At 42.4% G+C, this 20,312-nt stretch overlaps 1 protein-coding gene across 1 annotated transcript in view; it reads right to left on the bottom strand.

Annotated features, from left to right (window-relative positions):
- The window catches only part of FAM107B (family with sequence similarity 107 member B), a 260,743-nt gene that overhangs the window by 146,218 nt on the left and 94,213 nt on the right, over positions 1-20,312 (bottom strand). Inside the window, exon 2 of the mRNA XM_025396283.1 lies at positions 3,341-3,398. Within this exon, the coding sequence (XP_025252068.1) occupies positions 3,341-3,398 (58 nt within the window). The remainder of the gene's footprint in view (positions 1-3,340; positions 3,399-20,312) is intronic.

The following is a 20,312-nucleotide window of genomic DNA, read 5'->3' as shown; positions in this document are numbered from 1 at the left end:
TGCCATTTCTCTATAACTCACATTTTATTTGTCTAATGGCTGTATTTCTCACTTTCCATACATTCCAGGAGGCTGGAGTCATATCTGTTGTATTTACCACTCTAAATACAGTCATGTACCATGTAACAATGTTTTGGTTAACAGCAAACCACATATACAACAGTGGACCTGTAAGATTATACTACTGTATTTTTTGCTGTACCTCTTTTATAGTGAGATATGTTTAGATACACAAATACCACTGTGTTATAATTGCCTACAATATCCAGTATAATAACATGCTGTACAGGTTTATAGCCTAGAAGCAGTAGGCAACACCCTATAGCCTCAGTGTGTTGTAGGCTATACCATCTAGGTTTGTGTAAGTGCCCTCTATGATGGTCACACAATGACAAAATTGTCTAGTGACACATTTCTCAGAATGTATCCTCCTCCTCATTCTCAGATTCATGGCTATATAGCATAATTCCTATTATAATATCTAGCACATAGACATTCAGTAAAAGTTTTTTGAATGAATATAGCATATGTTTATACTTTTCAAATAATTTAGCAGACACAACTTATACCTAATAGGATTTTAAAGAATGGTTAGTCAATATGGGAGATCTGGATAGAATGATCTAGAACTAGAAACACAAGTACACCCATAGCAACATGCAATGCAAATACACACATTTAGGAGTAAATCCTGAATAAAGAGGAAGAGGAGCTCTATAGCAAGCCCCAAAGTCAGTGGACCCAAGCATTTTAAAGAAATAAGGAGGAACTGCATTTTCTGCTTGAAATTTCCACTTTAACAACAGCATTGTTAGATGTTTTTGAAGAAAGTAAAGTAATAAGCCTTTTATTCTTGTGTCAATAATCTAAAACCATACCAGTTGATCACAGAGAAATCGGGATTACAAATGTCTACCTACACTTCATTTGTTCTTTTCTGCAGAATTATTTTCAGGGAGATGTCCAGCTCCAAATGCATTTGCTGAGGGAAATCCTTACCACTTTGCTGAATCTCTAGTAACACACACTGAGGGCCTAAGGAACTGGGAACCCTAGCAGAATTTTCAGAATGGGATGTCTAATTTCTCACCCTGAGGTGTCATGAAAGAACTCCGTAAAGTCATCTCATTTCTTAGAAAGTCTTTAGTGAGTAGTGATGCCCTCCCACCATGTGTGAACAAATGTTCACAAAATGTAGTAGGCACTATGCCAAGAGAGCAAATAAAAGCATTTATAACAGCAGCTGGGAAATTCAAAGCCTTTGAGTTGGCTGAATTTGCATTGATGCAGCCAAGACCATCCTCCCAGCCTTCTTCTCTAGCTGAGAAGTGAAAGATCAAGGGCAAATGTGCAAAAGTGGTACTCAGAGTCATTTTCAAAGGTATGATATGTAAACTCCACCACTGCCCCTTCTATGCCCCTATTATGAAAGTAGGCTTTCAAACTCCAATCTTCATTACAAGCATCATCAACCCCAAGGGGCCTTCTTTGATCCTGCTTCCCAATGCAAATTGAATTGCTCCTTCCTCGGTGCTCCCAGCAGCACTTTGATTATATAGATATTTTCACATTATTTATCATATTGCAAATATAATTTGTTGTCTTGAGGGCAAGTGCCATGTTGTATTCTTTTTTATATCCCAGAAATTTAAAATAGGCATAGTGTTGGCCTACGCCAAACCTACCCCACCTATACCCCCACTACAGACAGGAAGAGAGTGCCTTGCTCATAATGGACATCAGGGGTCACTTAATAAAAATTTACTGAATTACTACTATGTGCCAGGCACTGTCCAAGGTACTAGGGATGCCATTAAACAAGACTATTAATGTCCTTGCTCTCTAAGAGACAATATTGCAATAAACCACAGATTAACAGAAAGATTATTTTGGATCGTGTATTAGGCCATTCTCATTCTGCTATAAAGAACTGCAAGAGACTGGGTAATTTATAAAGAAAAGAGGTTGAATTGACTCACAGTTCTGCAGGGCTAAGGAGGCGTCAGGAAACTTACAATCATGGCGGAAGCGGAAGCAAACACGTCCTTCTTCACATGACGGCAGCAAGGAGAAATGCAGAGTGAAGGGGGAGCAGCCCCTTACAAAGCCATCAGATCTCGTGAGAACTCACTATCATGAGAATAGCATGAGGGTAACTGCCCCCATGATCAAATTACCTCCCACTGCGTCCCTCCCACAACACATGGGGATTATGGGAACTGAAATCCAAGGTGAGATTTGGGTGGGGACACAGAGCCAAACCATATCAGATTGGAATGAGCATCATGAAAAAAAAAATGTGTAATGGGATGAAGAGTGATTTGGAAGAATGCCAAGATGGTTGGGAAAGTTTTCTCTGGGACAGGATGTTTGAACTGAGCCATCTGTACAAGGATCTGCAAGGGGAGAGTGTTCCAGGAAGAGGCACTAAATTAAAGCAATGTTGGTAATTGATGGGGGTACAGGGAACTTGGGAGGGGATGGGTGTAGAGGGAAAGGGTGGAGTTGATTAATTGCTCATTCTGTCTCCTTCATCTATACCAGAGTAGGGTGCTACTTTTCCTCTCGCTTTGCATACTCTTTTCATTACCACTTCCAATTTCTTAATTCTTTTCCCTAATTTCCATTAAATTACAAGAACATGAGCCTTTGCCAGCAGCAAACACATCTGGAGCCATCTTCTAACACCAAATCACATAAAACACCAAACTAAAACTAAAAGCCATTGGTAAATAGAGGTTGAGAATATTAAGATTTAGCTTTCATTATTATTAGGTCCATTCAGCTAATATTTATTTTGTGACGATTACATCTCATTATCATTACAGATCTTAGTCACAAACCAAGTTACAAATTCACTTGTCATTTATTTCTTTCCACATTAGCTCCTAGGGAGTCCTATTGTGGCATAAATCACTTCAGCAAAGCTGTGTACTTGACCACTCACAAACATAAAAATCTCCCAACAAACTTATCTAAATAATGTTTCCCAAGAAAATCATAAATATTTCAGTAAATAACGATACTTCTTAGTTTAGCATTACTGAATTTGAAATGTTTTCATCATTATCATCATCTACTTCTTTGCAAGTGTTTGTTCATCAAGAACTGTAATCAATAAAAGAAAGAAGACAAAGAAGAGAATGAGCTATTTTCTGCATCATAACCAGATTGTCCAGATGTCGTGCCTGGAATACATCACACGTGACATTTCTAGTCATGTTTCCAATCATTTGGAACGTACAGGTTTTCCTTTGCAATCTGCAAAGCTTTAGGATGCTCCAAGCACTTCTGTCAGCAACAGCAGCCTGGAAAAGGAATCATACAGAATGTACTCTACCTGATGTCATCTTCTGCTCCAGCTCGAGGCACTTAGGTTCTTCTTGAAATTCTTCTTCCTTAGCGCCCACAGAACAGAAAAGCAGGGAGAAAGTAAAAATAATTCATTAATGTAAGGCAATATTTTTTACAAGCCTGCTAATTAATATGAGAACAACACCTGAAAAACTTAAACCATGCCTTAAAGAACTGAGGTTTTGGACAAGCTACTACAAATCAACAATAAATGCCAAGTAGAGTAACTACAGGAGCATTGGGCGTCACAACTCCAAGGTGCTATACACATGGTAATGTCTATGCATGTTGTCCCTGGAGTGGTACAACCCAGGGGCCCACTGTGACTAATACATTTGAAGGCACCTGAGACTTAGAAATGATGGTGACGGTTTTCTGTTTGTTTGTTTGTTTGTTTTTTGAGGTGGAGTCTTGCTCTGTCGTCAAACTGGAGTGCAGTGGCGTGATCTCGGCTCACTGCAACCTCCAACTCCCTGGTTCAAGTGATTCTCCTGCCTCAGCCTTCTGAATAGCTAGGATTATAGGCACGCACCACCACGTCTGGCTAATTTTTTTTTTTTCTTTGTATTTTTAGTAGAGATGGGGTTTCACCATGTTGGCCAGCATGGTCTCGATCTCCTAACCTCATGATCTGCCTGCCTTGGCCTCCCAAAGTGCTTGGGTTGCAGTCGTGAGCCACCACACCAGGCCAGGTTTTTCATAAAATAGAAATGCCACCAGCATGGTTGAACAAAGAGAATTGTGTTTTGTTTTTCATTGTTCAAGGAACTGATTTCATGTACTTCTGAAAGTTCCCTCATTATTCACAGTTATATTTTTATCTCTAAGAAGGTAGGTGTACACATTCTTCTCTGAGTCCCAGTATGATATTCTTTAATGACAACGGTTGTCACTGCTGTAACACCGATAACAGTAGACCCCATTAGAAATGAGAAGATAAATTAAGAGGAATATCTAAATAATCCTTTTCTAATTTTGCTTGCAAGATGACTTTATGCCTATTAATTTATTTGTCTTTCTGTTCATTAAACAAATATTTGTTGAGTGTCTGCTACGGGCTATTTCTGTGGGATCTTAACCTTTATGCAGGATACCTTCTAACATCCCTTGAATTATACTGCAGGAAGTTACCTACTCAGCTTCCTTCCTAGCCTAGCAGGAAGGCTACGTGCTTACTTTGTTCTTTCTAAGAATTTAGCCCAATAGAATATACACTAGACCATAGTAAAGTATATGGGTGTAGGGTTCCATAAATAAAAACTGGGGTTATTCTATAACCAGAGTGAAAAAATGGAATTCAAAAACTGATATTATTCATTATAGGAATACTCTCTCAAATTTGTCCTAAGTTTGCCAGTTCTCAGTAATATCTCATCTGGATTAGAACCCACCAGACGCTAGGGCTCAGTTAGTAAGATAAAGAAAGGTCCAGGCCAGGTGCGGTGGCTCACGCCTGTAATCCTAGCACTTTGGGAGGCTGAGGCAGGCAGATTGCCTGAGCTCAGGAGTTCAAGACCAGCCTGGGCCACATGGCAAAACCCCATCTCTACAAAAAATACAAAAAAAACTTAGCCAGGTGTGGTTTTGCCTGCCTGTAATCCCAGCTACTCGGGAGGCTGTGGCAGGAGAATCACTTGAGCCCGGGAGGTGGAGGTTGCAGTGAGCTGAGATTGCACCACTGTACTTCAGCCTGGGTGACAGGGCGACAGAGTGAGACTCTGTCAAAAAAAAAAAAAAATAAGAAAGAAATGTCCTTTTCAAAGGAAAACAGTATATCAAAGGGATATCTGCACTCCCACATTTATTTGAGCACTATTCACAAAAATCAACCTGAGCATCCATCACCAGATAAATGGATACATAAAGAAAATACGGTAAATATACACAATGGAATACTACTGGCCACAAAAAAAGAATGAAACTCTGTCATTTGCAGCAACATGGATGAAACTGGAAGTCATTAAATGAAATAAACCAGGCCTGGAAAGATAAATATCTGTTTGCCTTTCTCATATGTTCTTATTCTTGTTGCATGTTCTTACTCACATGTGGGAACTAAAAACGTTGATCTCATGGAAATAGAGAGTAGAATGATAATTACTAGAGTCAGGGAAGGGTGTGGTGTGGGGAATGAAGAGAAGTTGGTTAATGGTTACTAACATACAGCTAGACAGAAGCAATACATTCTAATATTCATAGCAGAGCAGGGTGACTACAGTTAACAACAATGTATTGCATATTTCAAAGTAGCTAGAAGAGAGAACTTGAAATGTTCCCAACACATAGAAATCATAAATACTTGCATGATGGATATCCTAAATGCCTTGACTTGATCATCACACATTCTATGAATGTAACAAAATATCACGAGTATTTTATATGTATACTAAATATGTAAACTACCATATTTAGTATTACCATAAATATGTAAACTATTATGTATCAATAAACATGTTTTTAAAAAGAAATGTCTTTCTTAATTCATAAAAACTGGTTTCATTAAATTGCCATAAGTATCAACTTAGAAGTGAATTGATTTCACCTGTGTTGGGAACAAATGCTTTTCCAGAGATCAAGAATCATGTCCAAATTTTCATCATCAGAGACCATTTCCAAAAATGTGTCCTACTTTTAAAACCCATGGAATAGTACTGGCATAAGCAATTTGAGTAAATAAGGTCTCAGTTCAATTATCTCAAATGTATGTGTTATAAGAAACTTTAATGAAAATTGCCTCCAAAATCACATATTTGAAGGGGGTATGAATTAATAGTAGTATACCAAAGAATGTGTAAATAACAGAAAAGCCCCATCACACAGCAAATAAATGCAGTAAGTCATTTCTTGTTTCACAAGGCCCAACAGAACAGTGTGTAATGAACCACGAGGAGTTATTTTATAATACAGCCACAGGGGAAGTCTCTTGAGAGGCCAAAATAATCCAAATAAAGTCATTTTCAAGATGAAAAGACTCTCCCCTTTGAGCCAATAAGACTGTTTACTTTTTTATTGCTCTGAATTCCAGAACTGTGAAATAACATAGCCCTTTAGCTCTTCTCCAAACATATTTATTACTCCATCTTAAATAGCCCCTCCCTAAGGTTTCCCTTTGACTAGTGAGAGTTGCAAAGTCCCGCAACAATCTGCAGAGAGAAGGATGTTGGAAATGCTCTTGGTTGGAGAGCTCTCAGCACAGAATAAACAAGCATCTGTCCTCAATAGTATAAACTATGTTCTATTTAGAGAGAAGAAGCTGAGCTCCTTCAATTCTTGTGTCTCTTTTCTTCAGCGCAAGTCTGCAATTTGCTGAATGCATTCGTAGTGGCTTTTTCTCAGCAAAGCTAGAATAAAATGACAACAGTCCAACTGTAGTAGACATCTGTTGATTTTGCTGCCTGGTACTCACTCACTCACTACCTAGTAAGTGCGTCCCGATTTCCTCCTTAAAGCCATCTCATCTCATCTCATCCCACTCTTAAGGAACTGTGGTTTTCTGTGCTCCATGAAACCGACTCCTTCCCCACCACCCAACTCCAGGGGTGGAACATGGGACCCAGGCCTGTGCCCATCAGTCTGTTGCATTTCCCTCTGATTGGTAGAGTGGTCATGTTCCAGGACTGTTCCTTAGTTCAGCTAAAGACAGAGTTCTTTGTCCCATGGCCACGAAAATTAAGGCTTGCAGACAATTTGAAAAAGCTCACCAACAATTTGAATGGTGAATAAGACAGGGTTTTATTGGGTGAAAAGGAAGAAAAGGGGGAAACAGGGACTCTTGCTAGGTCAGTCTGGCTACAGCCCTTCCTGATGGAATCCAAGGTTACACACAGGAAGAGGAGGGGCCAGGCTCCTCCCTGATGCAAATGGCAGGAAATTCCCGAGGCTCCACCCCAAGTGGGCAGGCTGGTTGGAGGTTTTCTGGGGACCCCCCTCTCATCTCACTGTCTGAATGTGAACCACTCAGGGTTAATGAGACCTAGTGAGATTTTTCTCTGGACTTCTGGGAAAATGACTCCTGTTCTCACCCACTGGCCCTGAAACCAGAGACAGGGGTTGCAGCTGCTGCTGTAGCCACCACCTCGTTATCACTTGCAGCTGAAACTGAAGCCCACACAAAGGAAGGCGGAGCCAAGAGATGCTCCAGTGCTTTCTTCTGTTGATATCAACTAAGTCCCAAATTCAGCCACGCCTGAAGCGAGATTAACCCCGAACTTTTCGGCAAAATCCAGCTAATACACTCCCTTTTATTTAAAAAAAAAAACAAAAAACAAAACCTTTGTTTTTTAATCAAACTGATTCCTATCAGGTTTTCTGTCACTTCTAAAAGAGCGAGTCCCAACTCTTACACCAGTGTAAGAACCCTAGCTCTGGGAAACTGGGAGTCAGGTGTGCTAATCATTAGTTCTGTACCTCCCCTGCCATCATGAGTTGTTGTTGTTGTTTGTTGTTGTTTGTTGTTGTTGTTGTTGTTGTTGTTTGAGACAGAGTCTTGCTTTGTTGCCCAGCAATGGTGTGATCTCGGCTCACTGCAGCCTCCACCTTCCAGGTTCAAGTGATTCTCCTGCCTCAGCCTCCTGAGTAGCTGGGATTACAGGCACCTGCCACCACGCCTGGCTAAGTTTTGTATTTTAGTGGAGACGGGGTTTCGCCATGTTGGTCAGGTTGGTCTTGAACTCCTGACCTCAGATGATCCACCCACCTAGGCCTCCCAAACTGCTGGGATTACAGGCATGAGCCACCATGCCCAGCCCCATCATGAGTTTTACATGCTAATTAAATCAAATGTGACCATGATGATGTACCAAGAAGGTACTATTAAAATTTGTCAAACAAATGGACTTTTCATTTACAGTCATGTGTTGTCACTTAACAACATGAATATGTCCTGAGAAATTCATCACTAGATGATTTCATCATTGTGAGAGCATCATAGATTGTCCTTACACAAACCTAGGTGGTATAGGCTACTCACACCTGGGACAAATGGATTAGCCTATTGTTCCTAGGCTGCAAACCTGTCCAACACATTAATGTACCAAATACTGTAAGCAATGGTAACACAATGGTAAGTATTTATGTTTCTAAACATAGAAAAGTACAGTAAAAAGACAGTTTATAACGTGACGGGACCTCCATTCTATATGAGGCCTGTTGCTGACTGAAACATGGTTTTATGGGTCATGACTGTATTTCCCCCGAGGACTAATCCCAAGATGCCTCATTGAAAGGGCATGTGAAACCACAGTAAGTTTACACTTAGGGAGTTCAAGGTAAGATTTTGGTAGAAATTAGTTTCTTTTCCTAAGATTCACCTGATTGAACATTAGTAGAAATAAAGAAAGAAGGAAGGAAAAAAAAAAAAAGATTTAAAAACACAAACCAAATACCTTCACCAACATACATCAAGTCATTTTCTTTTGGCCTCATAGTTGGCAACACTGGGAGTTAACATTTCACTCTAGGGCAGCAAGTTTAGAAGCAAAAAGGTAGTTTGTTGGAGACAGAAATAGAATTCCTGATCAAGAATTAAAGAGGCTTTGTTCCATTCTTTTAAATTGACACATAATAATTATACATATTTATGGGTACCTGTGATATTTCAATACAGGTATACATGTGAAATGACCAAAGCAGGGTAATTAGCCTATCCGTCACCTCAAACTTTTATCATTTCTTTGTGTTGGGAAGATTCAATATCTGTTCTTCTATTTGAAAATAGACAATAAATTATTGTTAACTAGAGTCACCCTGCAGTGCTACAGCGTTATAGAACACTAGAAACTATTCCTTCTATCTGGCTGTAATTTTGTACTCATTAACCAACCTCTCCCTATTCTTCCTTCTCCCTACCCTTCCCAGCCACTGTTCTATTTCCATGATACCAACTTTTTCAGCTCTCACATATGAGTCAGAACATGTGGTATTTGTCTTTCTGTGTCTGGCTTATTTCACTTAATATAATGTCCTCCAGGCTCGTCTATGTTGCTGTGAATGACAGGATTTTATTCTTTTTTTAAATGTCTGAATAGTATTCTATTGTATAAGTGCCCCATTTTCTTTGTCCATTCATCTGTTGATGGACGCTCAGGTTGATTCCATATCTTTGCTATTGTGAGTAGTGTTGCAATAAACACGGGAGTGTAGACATCTCTTTGACATGCTGATCTCCTTCCCTTTGGATGCATACCCAGCAGTGGGATTGCTGGATCATATGGTCATTCTATTTTTAGTTTTTGGAGAAAACCTCATACTGTTTTTCATAACGGCTGTACTGTAGGAGTTCCCCTTTCTCCGTATCCTTTCCGGCATTTGTTATTTTTTTATCTCCTTGATAATCGCCATTTGAACTGGGGTGAGATGATATCTCTTTTGGTTTTGATTTGCATTTCCCGGATGATTAGTGATGTTGAGCATTTTTTTGTATACTTGGCTATTTGTACGTCTTCTTTTGAGAAATGTCTATTCCAATCTTTTGCCCGTTTTTTAATCAGATTGTTTGTTTTTGTTTTTGTTTTTTGTTTTGTTTGTTTGTTGTTGAGTTGTTTGCGTCCCAAGTGTCTCTAGAAAAAGAGGGCATCCACATGCAGAAGAATAAAAGTAGACCCCTGTCTCTCACCAGATAAAAAAATCAACTCAAAATGCATCAAAGACTTAAACGCAAGAAGCTATGAAACTAGCAGAAGAAAACATATGGAAAACACTTCAGCACATTGGTCTAGGCGAAGGTTTTATGGATAATACCTCAAAAACAGTCAACAAAAGCAAACATAGGCAAATGAGATTATATCAGACTCCAAAGCTCCTGCACAGCAAAGGAAACAATCAACAGAATGAAGCGACAACCTGCAGTGTGGGAGAAAATATTTGCAAACTATTCATCTGACAAGGGTATAAGATCCAGAATACACAGGGGCTGTGTTTTTTAAAAGCCTTCTCAGCACTGCTCCCTGGGGATGGAGTCCTTCAAATTGCTTATGCACCCTTTATAATGTAAAACCACCACTTTTTTTTCCCTCTGCAGTCTAGAGAGACATGTGTTTGCCAGTCTCATCCTCTCTCTGCACTAGGAGATCTAAGATGCAGTTCCTTAGGTGGATGTTATAAGGGCCGGAGCACTTCGCCTGAGTACAAACTCCTCCCAGACTGATGACAGGTTAATAATTGTCTTGTTAACTCCCCAAGCAAGTTAATTAGAAGCCAGGCCACCATGCAGCAGCTGCAGGTATGTTTTGGAAACTCCTCCCAAGTGGAAACAGAGTTGTTCGTTTTGTTTTGTTGAGACAAGGTCTCACTCTCGCTCTGTTGCCCAGGATGGAGTGCTGTGGTACCATCTTCACCCACTGCAGCTGCGACTTCCTGGGCTCAAGTGATCCTCCCGCCTCAGCCTCCTGAGAAGCTGGGGCTACAGGCATGCACCACCACAGCTGGCTAAGTTTTATAATTGTATTTTGTAGAGACAGGGTTTTGCCATGTCGTACTCCCAAAGTGCTGGGATTACAGGCATGAGCCATTGTGCTTGGCCACACGTGTTTTTAAGCCCCTTCTCTGCACTGATTTAAGCCCCTTCTCTGCGCTTTATACAATCACAGTTGTATAAAGTCTCTGAAAATACTTGCATGCCCATATCAAACTGCTAGATTTTTTTCCTACACATGTGTATCTAATCCCCTGTGTTCTTGTGGTCGGTGCATTAAGTGTTAAACCGTGGGCAAACAGGATTGGAGCCCTTCATGCGGGGCTCAGACCATCCTCTCCACAGGAATAACCTGGGTGATGGGAACTCCTTTGCCAATTTTATGGCACAGTGGTCAGGGTGCGTACTGTGCCCAAGTGTGCCCCAGTTTTCCTGTCTATCTGATATCAACATTTTCTCCGTTGTCTGGTGGGTAGGTGTCTCTAACTGGCCTCCGACTTCCCGAGGAAATGGATCTGCGGGTAGATGCTTATTTGGTGCATCTGTACATGGAGGGAGGTCAGTAGCTTTCTGTCCCATTATAGTCCTGATGTCACCCAAGGCCTGGTTGCATTTGTCTCCACCTGTCTCAACAATCCTATGACCGATTAATGGCCTCAACTTCCTTCATTTGGAAAATGGGTCCCAAATGAAACCCAACCCTTTCCAAGATAATTGCATTTTAATTTTAAATAAATGTTTCCCTATCATGAAACATCGAAAGCATTTTCAGAGTCTTTCTGTTAGGAGCCATATAACAAAGAAAACATCTTTCAGTGTTTTCTTTCTTTTTATTTTTTCTCATTTCAAATAATTCTGGATAAGAGTCTCAAGGGTAGGATTCTGTTTCAAAGGACATGCGTGTCTTTGAGGCTCTTGATGTAGATTCAAAATTACCCCCAAAAATGTTTCAGCAAGTTAATGTGTTAAAGTGTAGCCATCCCATTACAGCTTCTCCACAGCCCGGTGCAGTGAACCACGCCTGAAATCCCAGCACCTTGGGAGGCCAAGGCAAGAGGATCGCTTGAGCCCAGGAGTTCAAGACCAGCCTAGGCAACAGAGTGAAAGCCTGCCTCTGCAAATAATAGAAAAATTAGCCAGATGTGGTGGTGCACACCTGTAGTCCCAGCTACTTGGGAGGCTGAAGTGGGAGGATCACTTGAGCCTGGGGAGGTCAAGGCTTCAATGAGCCAAGATCATGCCACTGCACTCCAGTCTGGGTGACAGAGCAAGACTCTGTCTCAGAAACAAAAACAAAAACAAAAACACTTTGGGAGGCCGAGGCGGGCAGATCACGAGGTCAGGAGGTCGAGACCATCCTGGTTAACACGGTGAAACCCCGTCTCTACTAAAAATATAAAAAATTAGTGGGGCATCGTGGCGGGCGCCTGTAATCCCAGCTGCTGGGGAGACTGAGGCAGGAGAATGGCAGGAACCTGGGAGGTGGAGCTGGCAGTGAGCCGAGATCGTGCCACTGCACTCTAGCCTGGGCAACGGAGCGAGACTCCATCTCCAAAACAAAACAAAACAAAACAAAACAAAAACAAAAAAACGTATCTAGCAGCAGCATCTAATTCCACATTTTGATGGAAATGAAGAGTCTCTTATTGGAGGTAATTATAGAACCCAATATCCAACACCCACCATATTCTAGTACCAACAGTCTTCCATACTGCGTTGCATTGCTACTAACAAAAATGTGTTTAATTTTCCGTGGAATCTCTTATATAAGCCATCTGTAGCCCACTAAATTACATATTCTTCCAGAGCAAAAACTACTTTCCTTTTCAACCTTCATTCAGAGTCTACACTCTCCCTTAACAGGTGTTTATTAAACAATTGTTAAATGAATTCACTTGTTTACCCACTTTATATCTTCGTTTCGTGCCCAACCTAGTAACACATCCTACAATAAAAATTCAAACATTGAATTTTTGCAATCTACTCATCTGACAAAGGGCTAATATCCAGAACCTACAAAGAACTCAAACAAATTTACAAGAAAAAAACAAACAACCCCATCAAAAAGTGGGCAAAGGATATGAACAGACATTTCTCAAAAGAAGACATTCATACAGCCAACAGACACATGAAAAAATGCTCATCATCACTAGCCATCAGAGAAATGCAAATCAAAACCACAATGAGATACCATCTCACACCAGTTAGAATGGCGATCATTAAAAAGTCAGGAAACAACAGGTGCTGGAGAGGATGTGGAGAAACAGGAACACTTTTACACTGTTGGTGGGACTGTAAACTAGTTCAACCATTATGGAAAACAGTATGGCGATTCCTCAAGGATCTAGAACTAGATGTACCATATGATCCAGCCATCCCATTACTGGGTATATACCCAAAGGATTATAAATCATGCTGCTATAAAGACACATGCACATGTATGTTTATTGCGGCACTATTCACAATAGCAAAGACTTGGAATCAACCCAAATGTCCATGAGTGACAGACTGGATGAAGAAAATGTGGCACATATACACCATGGAATACTATGCAGCCATAAAAAAGGATGAGTTTGTGTCCTTTGTAGGGACATGGATGCAGCTGGAAACCATCATTCTTAGCAAAGTATCACAAGAACAGAAAACCAAACACCGCATGTTCTCACTCATAGGTGGGAACTGAACAATGAGATCACTTGGACTCAGGAAGGGGAACATCACACACCGGGGCCTATCATGGGGAGGGGGGAGGGGGGAGGGATTGCATTGGGAGTTATACCTGATGTAAATGACGAGTTGATGGGTGCTGATGAGTTGATGGCTGCAGCACACCAACATGGCACAAGTATACATATGTAACAAACCTGCACATTATGCACATGTACCCTAGAACTCACAGTATAATAAAAAAAAAAAAATCAAACATTATTGCTTCTAGTAACACAGATAAGTCAGAAATGCCTCCAAGAAAGCTTTCTGAAGCAGTCCCACCTCCATCTCAAGCTCTACCCCATTCTATCTTTAGAGTATTATATTAGCTAAAATGACATGAGTGCTTGCAGAGTGTTGGAGAAACTGCACTGTACGTGTGCACTTAATCCTTAACAACCCTCTGTGCAGGTAATCTTATTAATTCTTGGAGGAGTTGAGCAATTCACCCTATAGTGGATGCTGTGATGTGGCACCTGAAAAAGTTGTTCTCTGTAATATTTATTCTCAAAGCTGCAAGAAACGCTGTTGACAGATAGCTCTCAGCTGTCAGCCTCCCGGGTGATTGCTGCAGGGTAGCCAGCATCCACTGACTTGGTTGACATGAAAGCAGAGAGGTCTGGCCCCCTCTCTCCAACTCAGGACAACTCTTAACAGCTCTCCTCTCTCCAGAGCTCTCTGTGAGGTTGGCCGAAGCCTCCATCAAGACTTTATTATAGCCCAATGCCTCCCTCTGCCCAATCCTGCCCCTTTCCCTTCTCTTTCCATCCACAAGGGTTGATCCCAGGAGCAATCCCTAATCAACAATATACCTGCTAATCTCCATTTCCCAGTGGGCTTTCCAGGAACTCATCAACACAGCCAAAGTCATACTTCTCAAAAATGACAAAAAGGAGATTCAAACCCAGGTCTACCCAGCTCTCAAACCCGTGATATAAACCACTACACTAAACTCTCTCCCTAATCCCAATGCCTCTCTCGTTAAAGCTATAGATACCTGAACCCCACACCCAGAGATTCTGATATGGTTAATATGGGGTGGTCAGTGACTAACCATCTTAACTTGCTCAGGACTGCAGGGTTCCCCAGGAGGCAGGACTTTCAGAGCTAAAACCAGGAAAGTCTTGGGAAAACGGGGGCAAGTTGGTCACCCCAATTGGGGTGTGTCCCTGGTATCTGTAATTTCAACAAGTTCTTTGGATGCTTCCGGTGCACTCTAAAGCTTTAAACAAGTGGTGTACTGATAAAAAGAAGTCCTAATGATGGGCGAGTGTTGTTAAATGACCATCATCAAACTCTATTCTGTGTTAGGCACTGTGTTTACAGGGCAAACTGTTTACTAGATATTATCATCCCCATTTTACAGATCAGGAAAGTGAGGTCAGAGAAATCGTGGAACTTGCCCAAGGCCACACAAGCGAGTACCTGGTGGAACCTGAGGACAAGCCTAGGTGGTCTGGAGTCTGTGCTGACAAACCCTACCCCATGCTGAATTCAAAATGACTTTCTCTCTCTAAATTTCCTCCCCTGGAGTGGACAGAATAATATCTCTGCCCATGGGTGGTTGTTGTTAGGATAAAATAAGGTAACATACATAAAGCACCTCCTTTGCACCTCCCAGAGTGAATACGTATGATGTTCCCTTCCTTTCTTCCTCGGTAGGATGGCAGGTGTGTGTTTTCTGTCCACTGGACACTAAGAAGAGGATTAGAGCTGTTTCCTGATCGTATACAGAACTGTCAGCAAAACTGACCCAAGGCAAAACTCACTTTAAGTCACTACACATTGACCGAGAAACTTACATGTTCATGGCATTCTGCTAGGAAACGTGGGGGACGCTGCAGTGAACAAACCTAATCCTGGACCTCCAGGAACTCATCAACAAAGAGAAGAGATGGATTACATGGATCTCAGTCTTTCTGGGAAAAGAAAAATCCTAACGCTAACAAATAGCTTCCTCTCCTCTCCTCTCTCTGTTTGCTTCCCTTTTCTTCTCCTGTCTTCCTCATGAAGTGGGTGGAACATGCAGGATAAATAGGAAAAAGAACTTCAACATGAGAACCTGAGAGAAAGAGAGTTTGACTAGCATGTTGGAAAGAGAGAAGGTGACAGAAATAACATCAGCTCTTCTGTGTCCTCAGCCTTCATTTTCTGGGTGAGTCCCTGGTGAACACAAGCATCTCCAGGCCTCAGTACACAGAACAGCTTAGGTGGTGGACACATCCAGTCAATTCTAAAACATGCTGAGTGATTCTCATTTTAAGAAATTAACACAGCAGATACAACTATTGTGAAAAGTGCCAAGAACTCCAGAGTAAGTGAGAAGAGACAGAAGCAAAGCCTGCTGGCATCCCACAGGGGTGCTGGAAAGGATGTGGGCCTTGGAGTTAGAGTTCCATGCAGGAACTGTGTGAGCCTCAGTTTCCTCATCAAAAAGTCAAGGTAATTTATTTTCCTTTTTTTTTTTTTTTTTTTGGAGACAGGGTCTCACTGTATTGCCCAGGCTGGAGTGCAGTGATGTGATCATAGCTCATTGCAGCCTTGACCTGCTAGGCTCAAGCGATCCTCCTACCCCAGCTCCCCTAGTATGTGGGACTACAAGCACACACCACCAAGCCTGGTTAATATTTTTATTTTTTTTGTAGAAACAGAGTCTCACTATGTTGTCCAGGCTGGGCTTGAACTCCTGGCCTGAAGCAATCATTTTGCCTTGGCCTCCCAAAGTGCTGGGATTACAGGCATGATCCAACTGGACCAGGCAAAAAAAAAGTTGAGGTAATACTTAATGTCCTTGCAGGATTTCTGTGAAGATGAAATGAGGTGATGGATGTAAAACTACTTCCCTAGTCACTGTCATTGTGAGATAGTGGGACTATCATCTACCCGTCCCCCCTTCTGGTAAAAGTTGCTACCCCTTGGACATAAGGATGAACCTAGGCAAGATGACAAAACCTAATTCAAGCTAGGGTGTTGTGATGTTTACTACTGAGTGTCAACTTGAAGGGGCTGAAGGATGTAAAGCATTGTCCTGGGGTGTGTCTGTGAGGGTGTTGCCAAAGGAGATTAACATTTGAGTCAGTGGACTGGGAAAGGCAGACCCACCCTCAATCTGGTGGGCACCATCTAATCAGCTGCCAGCACGGTCAGAATAAAAGCAGGCAGAGGAACGAGGAAAGACTAGACTGGTTTAGTCTTCCGGCCTCCATTTTTCTCCTGTGCCAGAGGTTTCCTGCTCTAGAACATCAGACTCCAAGTTCTTTAGCTTTGGGACTCGGACTGGCTTCCTTGCTCCTCAGCCTGCAGACGGCCTATTGTGGGGCCTCCCCTTGTGATCATGTGAGTCAATTCTCCTTAATAAACTCTGCTTTATATGTTCAGCAATCCTATTAGTTCTGTCCCTCTAGCGAACCCTGACTAATTAATACAGATTTTGGTATCAGGAGTGGCTCTAATACAGGTGGCTTGGCTGGGACTCTTCAACTGGGCTGGTGGAAGTCTTATATTCTTTAGTTCCTAGGATAGAAACCTGAGCTAGCAACAGTCACATCCCATGAGAAAGTTATTAAGAGAATGAACCCAGAACCTAATGAGATCAGACAAAAGCCAAAGAGAGGCCGGGTGCGGTGGCTCATGCCTATAATTCTAGCACTTTGGGAGGCTGAGGCGGGTGGATCACCTGAGGTCAGGAGTTCAAGACCAGCCAGGCCAACATGGCAAAACCCCATCTCTACTAAAAATACAAAAATTAGCCAGGCGTGGTTGCACATGCCTGTAATCCCAGTTACTTGGGATGCTAAGACAAGAGAATCGCTTGAACCCAGGAGGCAGAGGTTGCAATGAACTGAAATCCTGCCACTGCACTCCAGCCTGGGCAACAGAGCAGGACTCTGCCTCCAAAAAAAAAAAAAAAAAAAAAAAGTGCAGAGAGGGAACCTGAGGAAATGGTGGCCCTGCCTCCTGCAAGGATTCCTCATCTGTGATTGTTCATTGTTTTTTTCCCCATTCTTCTGCCAAATTCCCACTAACTTCCTCCAGTTCAAGGAATGCTCTTCAGGTAACTGTAGACATGAGGGAGTAAAAACAGGTGGAAGGTGTCACTCCTGTTTTAGCATGGAGTTCCTCTCTCCAGAGCTTTCTGTGAGGTTGGCTGAAGCCTTCATCAATACTTCAGTGTAGCCCAGTGTCTCCCTCTGCCCAATCCTGCCCCTTTCTCTTCTCTTTCCATCCACAGTGGTTGATCTCAGGAGCCTTCCCTAATCAACGTTATACCTTAGCACCCCACTCCAGCCATCGCTGGGTCCATGAAGTGTATTTCCCAGGAGCAAACACCGCAACTCACTCAGCCATCCAGGATCAGGGAGACTCTGGGGTCCTGACTGGAGGTTTGCCACCTTCACTGCGTAGAATGCTAGGTGATTTTCTCTATCGCTTCTTATAGGAACCCTAAGTAGCTACAGCAGAAGAGAGAGTGGTTCATGTGCTTGCAGAGCTGTATTTCTCAAAGTCTGGTGTGTGTTCAAATCACCTGGAGAATATGGAAGAAATGCAGAGGACCTGGCCCAACCCCTCTTCAGCAAGCCTGGGCCTCCGGCTTCTGTGTTAGTTCTCCAGGTGACGCTAGTACACACTGAAGTTTGAGAGTCGCCGTTGCAAAGGAGCAGGTATGGTCTGACGCTCAGACAATATCATCAGGGCCCTCTCTTTTTCTCAATGTCTCCACCTGTCCATTGCTGTCTGGGTGTCATTCCATAGGGTCCTTCTTCATTACATGTTCAAGGCCACTAAAAGCTCTGGGTCACATCCTTTCAGCTCGTTTCAAAGGCAGACAAGGAGCCTCTCAGTCCCTACATCCATACACAGGGTTTCAGGGAAAGACTGACTGGTCCATCTTGGGTCACATACTTGCCCCTTGTCACGTGCTCGTGATCGTCACTGTACCCAGGGGACTGAGGGGGACTATAATTCTCCAGACTTGTATCACTGCCCATTCCAAGAACCACTGGAGGGAGGAAGTGGGGGCTATGATTAGAAACCTCCCAGAACCTCATGGAATGGGGAAGTCAGAGCTCCTTGATGTAAAGAAGGCCGTGTCCCAAAGCAGAGGAGCAAGGGATGCTGGATACAATGCTGTTCCAAATACACCCAGCACAATGGTTTGCTCCCAAGTAGACTGAATTCTAATCACAGCCATAAGACTAGTAGCTTTAACAAGGGAGAGGCATTGGTAGTAGGGGGAGAGTTTAGTGTAGTGGTTGATATCAAGGGTTTGAGAGCCAAGTGAGGGCACCTACACACCAGTCAAAACAAATATGTTTCAATATTTTTACAGCCCATATTTTCTCACAGATGCACACCTGTTGAATATTTTCAGCCCTGAGTGTCCTCTTAATAACCATACTTCCAGAACATAGGTATGTATGCTGTAGGATGTTGGAGTTACGCAAAGTCTCTTTCTGGAGCACTTGTTTTACTCAAATATTTGGGAAGGAAAACATCATTTGTGTATTAAAACAAACCTGACTACATTGCCGAACAGTGTGCAGAACAGACACAAATGTTTAGGATGAACATAAAATGTCAAGAAAGCTTGGGCTGGGTGTGGCGGCTCACACCTGTAGTCCCAGAACTTTGGGAGGCCAAGGCGGGGGGGGTGGATCACCTGAGGTCAGGAGTTCAAGACCAGCCTTGCCAACATAGTGAAACCTCACCTCTACTAAAAATACAAAAATTAGCTGGGCATGGTGGCGCATACCTCTAGTCCCAGTTACTCAGGAGGCTGAGATAAGAGGATCACTTGAACCTGGGAGGTGGAGGTTGCAGTGAACTGAGATCACACCACTGCACTCCAGCTTGGGCAACAGAGTGAAACTCCAACTCAAAATAAATAAATAAACAAAACTATGCCGCCATAAAAAAGGGTGAGCTCATGTCCTTTGCAGGGACATGGGTGAAGCTGGAAACCATCATTCTCAGCAAACTAACGTAAGAACAGAAAACCAAGCACCACATGTTCTCACTCACAAGTGGGAATTGAACAATGAGAACACGTGGACACAGGGAGGGGAACATCACACACCGGGGCCTGTCAGGGGCTCAGGAGCTAGGGGAGGGATAGCATTAGGAGAAATACCTAATGTAGATAATGGGCTGATGGGTGCAGCAAACCACTATGGCACGTGTATACCTATGTAACAAAACTGCATGTTCTACACACGCACCCCAAAACTTAAAGTATAATAATAATAATAATAAAAGAAAATAAATAAATAAAAATAAAAATAATGTCAAGGAAGTTCGAACGTGGAGTCCCTGACATAAGGGACCCTCCTGCAGCAAAGACTGCAAAGCATTGTCAGAGAAACTGCCCTATCGACAACATTTGTGTCCCCATTACAAATGTGGGACTGGCAGGGTGAAGACGCTGTCTAAAGGTGCAAAGCATACTTTTAAGTGGAGCAGGAATCCACACTATCCGCCTGGCTCAGAGCACCTGTGCTCTCAGCAATATCGTGCTGCCTTCCTGAACTCTAGCCCCTCGCTGGTCTTGCTGGTGTTATTTTGATTTTTGAGAAATCTAATCTTCAGTGGAAAGAAAAGTTATTGAATAGCTCTCCTTAGTGAAAGAACTCACTGAGCAGAACTTTGAGGTAAGGAAGAGGGTAGGTGGTACAGTTCTGCAATGGAATGAGTGATTATTCCACACCATTAGGGAAGGCCTTTGCAAAGACAAACCGTTGTGTGTTTTGAGGTTTAGAGAGCCAAAGGCCAAGAAAGCCGCAGGAACAAAACAACATTCATCGCGTGGTGGAAATTTCAGAACCAGTTGCATAGGAAAGTT

Source organism: Theropithecus gelada, chromosome 9 (assembly GCF_003255815.1).
Source record: "Theropithecus gelada isolate Dixy chromosome 9, Tgel_1.0, whole genome shotgun sequence".
Classification (NCBI taxonomy): domain Eukaryota; kingdom Metazoa; phylum Chordata; class Mammalia; order Primates; family Cercopithecidae; genus Theropithecus; species Theropithecus gelada.
The sequence above is the reverse complement of the archived record's forward strand: the minus strand, read 5'-3'. Positions and strand labels throughout refer to the sequence as shown.